Genomic DNA, 9,021 nt, shown 5'->3' with positions numbered 1-9,021 from the left:
TCAATGCTTAATGCATAAGTTTGAGTCTAAAGCTGTGTTTGGTAATTGAAGTAATCTCAACTACTTCACTTTATAAATAATTTATTACTTTTTTATTATTATTTATAAATTATCTAAAATCATTTCAATATCCTAACGTAAACTTATAATCTTAATTGTTCACATCTTGTAACTATTATTCATAATGATAAAAATAGAATTTGAAAGGATGAATTATTTATTGTAAGCGATTAAGGATGGATTTGATTAATAAAAATTATTTTATCTCATATAATTGTTATAATTTTTTTAAATTTTTATATAAAATATAATGAATAATTTAATTATTTCAAATTTTCAAATAAAATTAATATTAAAAAATTATATTATAATAATATTTTATTTAATTTTTAACAAAATATGTTATCTTATCTTATCTGTATTGCGTAATTAAATAAAATTTAAAGATGTATGAATTTTTTTAAAAAAGTAATTTTTTAAATTTTAAAATAGAAAATGAAATTAAAAGGACTTTTGGGATGAGTTATACAATATTTAATTAAAAATAATTTTATGTATGTGTTTTATTTAATTTATATATTATAGATTTTTGAAATTTTCATGAGATGTAACCAACTTAATAGGGGAGAAAAAATAATAATAAAATAATAAACCGAAACACAAAAAAAATGTTCACTAAAGAGGGGGGGAGTCACGAAAAAGTAGCGGGTTTTCCGGTGCAAAGGACGAATAAGGAAAAGCAGGTGCGGCGACACGTGGCTCGTGTTTGACCGTTAGATGGAGCATGCGAATTTATGAGTGGCTGATTCAGTCGATTTTTAAAGATTAGATAATAAAATCCATAGCAGAGAGAGAGAGATGTTTTGTTTTACGGACACAATAGGCACTGCTCAGAGCTAAAAAGCCCAGCACCTGCAAATTAATCAGAGATAGAGAGAGAGAGAGAGAGAGAGAGAGGAGGCAAAGGGATGGATTGGGAGACTTAAATTGAGGCAGCTGCTCGGTGCAGAGAGAACATGGCGGCGTTGCAGAGATAGAGAGAGACACACACAGAGATAATAGCTGTTGATTTCCGCGGCGTCTTTAAATGCTTCCTAAATTCACTCTGTAGAAGAAGAAGATGGAAAGAGAGTGAATTCAAGGCAGCGATTAACAACTGCCAAACGCAGACCGACCGTCTCTATAACCCAAGTCTCTAGGGCTGCCTGCCTGCAATTAACCCCTCCCCCAACTACACCGCTATTACCAGAACCACCACTACACAAACTCACACAAGCACACTCTTTGAGAACAAAAAGAAAAAAAAAAAAAAAGGAAAAAAGGGGAGAAATATTACACGCCCTTGTATGCAACACACACACACAACGAGATAATTCCGAGGAAATACGGTAAGTTAGCACCACACCCACGGACCCAACCCTCCCTCGTCCAAGCCGCGGGACCCAAAAAATACAGATTCGAGAAATATACCCATTTCGTTGTTGGGTACTGAACTTGGGTGAGAGTGGAGCTTCTGATATGGATTGTCTGTCACAATTGAGGTGCGGGTCAGGCTTAGAGGAGGAGCAATGGCTGGGTTTTTCCCATTAGGTGGAGGAAGATCAGGTACTCCGAGCAGCCAGGAAGATCATCGTCAGCAAAGCGGCAACAACCCGCCAACGGAAATCCCGCCGGAGAACTTGTTTTGGTACAAGAATGAGGAAGTGGCGTACAAGCAGGGTTTCGAGCTATGGCAACAGCAGGAACAAGTACTTTTACAACAACAACAGCAAGAACAACAACGGCACCAGCAGCAACAGCTACAGCAAGATCTCTACGCTTCAGCGGCTGGGTTAGGGGTAGGGCCCAGCAGGAGCTCAATCAACGTCTCTGATCATGACTCGCCGTCGAGATCGGCGTTCATGATGATGAGGTCCGCAGGTGGAGGGATAAGCTGCCAGGACTGCGGGAACCAAGCCAAGAAGGACTGCGTTCACATGCGGTGCAGGACTTGTTGTAAAAGCCGAGGATTAGAGTGTCCAACCCATGTCAAAAGCACTTGGGTCCCAGCTTCTAAGCGCCGCGAGCGTCAACAACAACTCGCTTCTATGCAGCAACAGCACCATGAACTTCAGCTCCGCGGAGAGAATCCCAAAAGACAGAGAGAGAATCCAACCACTTCCTCTCTCGCTTGCACTCGTTTGCCCACCAGCGCGTCAGGTACCTTCGTTTATTTATTTATTTCTAAAAATATATAATATCTCACAGACACACTCACAGTTCTACTGATTGACTCTTCGCAAGAATTCCTTTGACGCATCCAAGGAATTCTGAAAAGAGAGAATGTGTGGGAGAGAGAGAGAGAGAGACAGATAGACAGATGGAGGGTTTTGGATGTATACCCAAATAAGACCACGGTACCGATTGCGTGTGATGGAAATCGATCTCCATAGTAAAATCATCAACTTTTCTTTCTTTTCCTTTTCTTTGTACGCAACACTATTATTTAGTAATTCTGACGAATAGATTGACAGGCCAGGAAGAGATTATTTTTCCTGTCTGTGTCTCACTCCTTTGTGCCGATATATATGTGGCTATGCAGCTAGGGTGTGTGCTTGCTTTATAAACACATAATTGCATTTCATTTCTCTTCCAAGTTGACATGTTTATCGTCTAAACTAACATCCGAATGGCTAATGGGATATATTGTAGGGTTAGAAGTCGAACATTTTCCAGCAGAACTGAGCTCTCCCGCTGTTTTCCGTTGCGTACGAGTGAGCTCCGTTGACGATGCGGACGATCAATATGCGTATCAGACGGCTGTGAACATAGGAGGCCATGTTTTTAAGGGCATCCTCTATGACCAAGGCCCCGAAACTAACTACTCGGCTGCCGGGGAGAGCTCCTCCGGCGGTGGTGGAGTTCAACCTCTTAACCTCATTGCTGGTACCACAACTGCCAGCGCCACCACTGCTAGTGGTGGTGGTGCAGACGTGGGTTCTTCTGCTATGACACTTCTCGATCCTTCTTCTCTATACCCAGCTCCGCTTAACACCTTCATGGCTGGTACGCAATTCTTCCCACCCCCAAGATCTTGAAAAAAAAAAGACCCCACATTCTTCCCCACCTCTCTCTCTCTGACCAACTTTTCACTTCGCCAGCAATATTTTGATATCGTTGTAGCAGTAAATTTGATAACCATTGATCAAGTAGGAGTAAAGGAAAAAAAAAAAGGACGAGAGGAAACGCGGAAAGCTGTTTGGTTTTTTTTGTGCGAATCTGAAGTTCTCAATGCAAGTTAAATTATTGATATTGTTCTTCACTTCCTTAAAATGGGAATTTGTTCCTCAGTTTCTGTACGAGATTAGGTGTGCAGTCCAGCGTAGTGCAGTGAGTCTGTATGTTGTTTCTATTTTGTATTTATTTTTCTCCACTGGGTTGAATTTTACTACATTTTCTGGTTGTTTTTGATATTTCTATCTGCTTTTTTCCTGTTTACCCGTATGCTTGCCGGTTTGAAATTGGGACGGCTTTAATTTGTTTTGTAATGGTTGGACAAACTACGGCGAAAACATCTTTTATCCATTTCGGTATTGGCGGTCCAGCCATGCATAAGCATTCAAGTTCAGAAGGTGAAGGATATTTCCCTCTCCTTCGCCCATCCTTCTTCTTCTTCTTCTCTCTCTCTCTCTCTCTCTCTCTCTCTCTCACACTCACACACACACACACACACAAACGCTCACACACGCACAGACTCGATATATACAAATTGATCATTGCTTGATTAAGCATGCACGAGATGTGGCTTTGAGCCTCTGATGGGAAAATGAGTAGTGTTTCTTACCATCTACTATTGTTTAATGTACCTAGAGGAACGTATAATACATATTGAAGATGTTTAATTATGTATGTTGAGAGTGTACAGTACATAAATATGAGACTGTTTCTTCTCGAGTGAAAAATTTCACATGTAAACGAGATAGTTTGTAAACAAACTGACATCTAGTATTTCATTTTTCATAATTAATGTCCTCGGCAAGAATATATAACTAATTTTCACACTTCCCAATAGAGCGTTTATATTGTGCAAACTGTCATTTATTTTATTTTTTTTAGTATTATTTTTATAATCAATATTATTATTAAAACTTGAGGTTGCTTATTTGGTATACAATTTAGTCAGTGGGGACGCATCATGAGACTGAGCTAGGTATCTTCTTCCTACTGAGCTATCCAAGGAGGAAATAAATCCCTATATATTCCAATATTATTGCTTCACTTAGGGTAACTTTGATGAAATGTGTCTTCTAATCATTTGTGCTGCTCCCTAAGCATTGAGCATTTTAGTTATTTTTGGCCCCTATTCATAGTGCACTCAGAACTTGCCAATGGCATAACCCCCAGCCTCTAGAGTGGAGGCATGGAGTTCAAAAGTCCCCTCTCCCAAATGTATCCAAAAAAAAAAAAAAAAAAACTCAGAACTTGACACTCCTAAATGGAGTGTATACTTTGGGATTGAATTTAGAGGCTCCAGGAAATGTAAACAAAAAGTTAACTAATTATCAGTTTCAATACTTCTCAATGTTAACTTGACATTATTTTATATATTTTAATTTTATACTTGTGGGCAAAGTAGGCCCCAAGATGATCACTCCAAATTAAGCCTTAAGGCAAGAAAAGGCTTTTAATTTCTTGTGGTCAATGTTACCAAGTGAAATTGATTTGAATTTTTGCTTGGCTAGTTATATTTTTCTGAAGATGTATAAGTTTGTGCTACGATAAGAAAATGTTTTGATTTGGGACTTGAATTAGCTTCCAATTTTGATTACTTGCTGAACCTAGTGATGTATTTTGGAATTGATTTAATTGCTATAGACCTTTAGTGGAAAAAATAGGAGCAAGTTATGTTGAGTTCAAGGAAGGTATTTAGAATATGTCAAGTCCGGCCTGTTGTGTTATGTAGTTTGCAATCAGGAAAACCATCAGGTGTAAGGTATGTGTCTGGTTTCTTTTAAATCTCCTCATAGGTTTTTTGATACATTTGGGGGATGGGGATTTCGAACTTCAGACCTCCATTTTGGGCAGTTATGTCAATTAGGCCACAGGCCTTTGACACCAATCTCCTTATAGTTGAATTGATTTGTATGTATTCATTAATAACTAAGCAATTAAAATGTATGTATACATATATATTTATATTTATATTGTATATATGTGTGTGTGCGGGTGTGTGCGCTCTATCCTTTAAGTAGAAAAACTCCATTTATCTTTCTTTTGCTCTCTCTGGTACAAAAAGTAAGTATAGGATTATATAAGTAACAGTATTGAATCTTACATGAAAGCATTGATATAAGGATAACAGAAGGAGATGTTTCCCATTTTAGTTAGGGCAAGCTGGAATGTTTATCTAGTGAAGGATCAAGGAGCTAAGACCAAGCTGAACAGTTAAAAATAATCAGCGGGCCTGTTGCAATGTTTTATAGAATTTTCATCATAATATTTTCTATAAATGCATGTAAAAATTTATATTTCGAAGTAATTGATATATTTATATGGTTGTTGACTCAGATATATGCATAATTGCGGTATTGATCCATTTAAAGTAACATGACCATCATAAAGAACCTTGAATTTATTTTGGTACATCCTTCCTGGTTGGTAATATGTTTCTTCCATTTTTCTATCTATATAAGCATACAGCAATTTGTTATATGAGAATCTTTGTACGTACAAGAACAAATCAAATGATTGACAGAGAGGAATTACCTGTATATTTGACTGTTACTAGAAGCTATATCCTCTAGCACCCATTAATTCCTTGCATGCAAGTCTGTCTGCCCCTAGTTGATCTTCCATGTGACTTGTTTTCTTCGAAATGGTTCATGCACTTGGAAGTTTTCTAATCCCGGTCAGTAATTGATTTTTTTATATATGTAGCAATCATTTTACATAAGCATATATGAAACTAATATATTATTCTTTAACCATGCACAATTGTTTATCAAGAGGGTGTTGAACTCTTAACAGTGATAAACCAAGCTGAATTTTTCCCAGACTTGCATAAAACAGAATAACTCAATTCTAACCCCAAGGGGTTGCCCCAAGTGGTGAAGGCCTTGGTCTTGGGGTATCACTCCCTTCAAGATCTATGGTTCAACACCTAATAGGTGCAAACAATCATTTAGGGCCACACCCTCCTAGTTAAAAGTCAGCGATTTAACTAGTTCTTTGTAGGAAAACTTTAGAGGGTGCCACACAGGATTGGGGTATACTCTACAGGGTGGGTCCAAAGGGCCCTGCATTGGAGAAGTTACTCGACATAAAAAAAAAAAAAAAAAAAAAAAAAAGAAAAGAAAAGAGAATAGATCAATTCTCTTTAAAGGATTTGATGGTTTCATTATGAATTTCTGCTTGTATTACACAGCTTGTTGGAAGTCAAAACAATCATAATATTTTGGGTGATGTACTTTCCCTTTATGAATGGTGACGCAGTGTGCATGATAGTCTGTTGGTTTACTATGATCCTTATCTTTATGCATGCTAGTTGTCAATTCCTTAATTTCTTGTGAGGAAAATCTCTTTGCAGAAGAGAGATCAGAACAATTTCTTTTTCAGTAGCGCATTATAGAACGACTAAAATCTTAAAATGTGTGGACTTTGGCTGTTTTGTGTGATAGTTTATTGTGCCATGACTGAGAATGATCTCCAGTTGCAATTCGTTTATTCTGTCATTTCCTTTTTGTCGTGTGCTGCTTCACCATGGATTCCTTTTGTTTTAGTGCAAGTCTCTTCCTGACATAAAGCTGGAGACACGTTCATTTTGGCTTATAACAATTTAGAGAAGAGAATAGCTATTCATGCCTATCTGAGACCCTCCCTAGCAGACTTTCTTTAATGTTATAGGAATCATCGCAATTACCCCACACGAACACATCTCTATATAGAGTGCTGAATTAGAAGAAAGCTGTCCTGAAAAATGGTCTGAATTGTACAATGTATGCAAGATGTTTTATTATACACATAAGTTATTTTGTCTGGCAAAGACTCGTATAGATCACCACAAATACTCGGATATATATATATATATTTATATGTAACATCACCATTTTCCAATACAAATATAATTGAAACCAGTTTACAGAGATGATGATGATGAAGAGAATGACTCCCGTGTTTTTCTGCTATAAGAAAAGCATCCACTTTTTTCAGATTCTCATTACATTCATCCTGAGCAAACCCGCAAGTACTACCTACATGAAATTGTCCGCTTATGGTATGGAAAGGTGCTCGTTACATAATTTGTTAACTACTGTTTGATGGAAAGAATACGAATCTTTCCCCCCCACCCCTTCCCAGAAATTAAACTTTATTTTTTATTTCTCGAAATTATCACTCATTTTGTAATAAGGCAGGCCATATGTCATTAGTTACCATTTGGACCCTTAATGTAAAAATAAGTTGTAATTTATGTACTTAATTTCATAAGATCTGACGTCCATAATTAATTTATAGATGGATAGATCGTAAAGTAACTAAGCTAGATAATTAAGGTAACAAAATCTCAATGATTGCCCACTAATTAACGTAATCATGTTACAATAACAAATGGAGGTTTTTTGAGGAGTACTTGAAACCCTAACACTTAGTTTGTTTGTCATGGAATATAGTTTATATCCTATTAAGAACATGCTAATTATTTATACGCATTCCAAAACCCACTTAAATTTGTTACTTTCTATTTTGGATGAAACGTCGTTGTATCTTAATTAATAATCAATAGCAAGAATAATGAAAGAATGCATGCATGGAACTTTATACATGAGCTACATATTAATATTATGTGGTAATTAATTAACAAACTAAGTGGAAATAATGTACTGATCATACCTCGATGTCACGAGTCTACTTGGGTACGGATACTTTGGATTCTTTTGCGAAGAGCCTGCAACCCAACATGCAATCTCCAATGCCAGCCATTATATATCAGTGTCCGTCCAGACTCCCATGCAGCTCGGTCGTTATCCAAGCTCAAAATCATGCCTTTGCCTCACACACCAGCCAAATATATATATAGCTATTCCAGCTTTCTCCATTTACGTATTTCTCGATCTTTGGTGGCTCCTTTTGTTTTGGGGGGCAACCCCAGAACTGTGTTATTTGGCAGTACTCTAGGCGCAGGAGGGAGGAGGTTCTCTTTAAATGCCCGAAATAATGCCCGAAATATAGATCAAGGCACTTAATTTAGTATTTTATGAGAGAGAGAGAGAGAGAGAGAGAGAGAGAGAGAGAGAGAGAGCATTTAAGCATGTGAAAAAGGTTTCTGCCTTTCCTTTCATCGATTGGAAGCCATTGCAGAAGGCAAAACCATAGAAAATAATGCTAGCCTAGGGTTTTCATGGTATTGGGGCAGTATTAATATAGGTGGTGGGTTGGCAGCAGATTGAGAATGTATGTATATAGGGTGAGCCCAGATATATAGGGGAGTCTGATGCAGCATAATGCATTTTGTTTTTGTTTGTGGGCATTATTGGTGTGGTCCCAACACCACCAATAACAAAGCTGTCAAAGCCGTGTGTGTATATATAATATATATATACAGAGAGAGAGAGATGTAGTCTCGGGCTCTGCTGCTGCTGCAAAAAGGGTGGCTTTAATCTACTCTACTACAGTTGCTGTTCTCTAATTTTGCTTCTGAGCAAGTAGGAGAGACAGCTGCCTGCAGCCTCTATGACAGAGCAAACTGTACACTGCCCTGCAAAATGGTTCAAGTTTTGATTGTACGTTGCAGCACGAAATTGGGTTTCAGAGCTAGCTGTGTGTGTGTGTGTAGAGCAAAAGAAAAAGAAGGGTGCAAGTTTGGATTATATGGTGTAAAAACTGAGGGAGATAGCTGTGACGTTGAGGTATATATTTTGTTTTTAGTAATGTTAAATATAGCAAATTGCGGTGCACTCTTTTTAAAAATTAATTTTTTTTAAATGGATCATTTATTTATTTTTAAAAATTTTTTTAAACTATTTAAATAGTAAAATAAAATAAAAT

General features: G+C 37.2%; 1 protein-coding gene and 1 long non-coding RNA gene across 2 annotated transcripts; one reads left to right on the top strand and one right to left on the bottom strand.

Moving 5' to 3' along the window:
• Positions 1–849: 849 nt before the first annotated feature.
• On the top strand, positions 850–3,527 carry LOC122317152 (protein SHI RELATED SEQUENCE 1-like). Its single transcript, XM_043134096.1, has 2 exons — positions 850–2,199; positions 2,692–3,527. The coding sequence occupies exons 1-2, from the start codon at positions 1,569–1,571 to the stop codon at positions 3,075–3,077; spliced, it is 1,017 nt and encodes a 338-aa protein (XP_042990030.1). The 5' UTR covers positions 850–1,568; the 3' UTR covers positions 3,078–3,527.
• Positions 3,528–5,552: 2,025 nt separating this feature from the next.
• Positions 5,553–8,784, bottom strand: LOC122317153. Its single transcript, XR_006244382.1, has 2 exons — positions 7,867–8,784; positions 5,553–5,866 (listed from the first exon to the last, which is right to left on the bottom strand). It is a non-coding gene; the product is annotated as an uncharacterized LOC122317153 (long non-coding RNA).
• Between the last annotated feature and the right edge of the window lie 237 nt (positions 8,785–9,021).

The sequence above is a fragment of the Carya illinoinensis genome, chromosome 7 (genome assembly GCF_018687715.1).
Source record: "Carya illinoinensis cultivar Pawnee chromosome 7, C.illinoinensisPawnee_v1, whole genome shotgun sequence".
Lineage (NCBI taxonomy): Eukaryota > Viridiplantae > Streptophyta > Magnoliopsida > Fagales > Juglandaceae > Carya > Carya illinoinensis.
Note: the sequence above shows the minus strand (reverse complement) of the source record. Positions and strands in the feature narration are given on the sequence as shown.

Excerpts from the sequence above, each read along its gene's own strand:
- LOC122317152 (XM_043134096.1), top strand. The coding sequence starts at position 1,569 with ATGGCTGGGTTTTTCCCATTAGGTGGAGGAAGATCAGGTACTCCGAGC. Across the intron at positions 2,200-2,691 it reads TTTGCCCACCAGCGCGTCAG|GGTTAGAAGTCGAACATTTT; the intron begins GTACCTTCGTTT and ends GATATATTGTAG.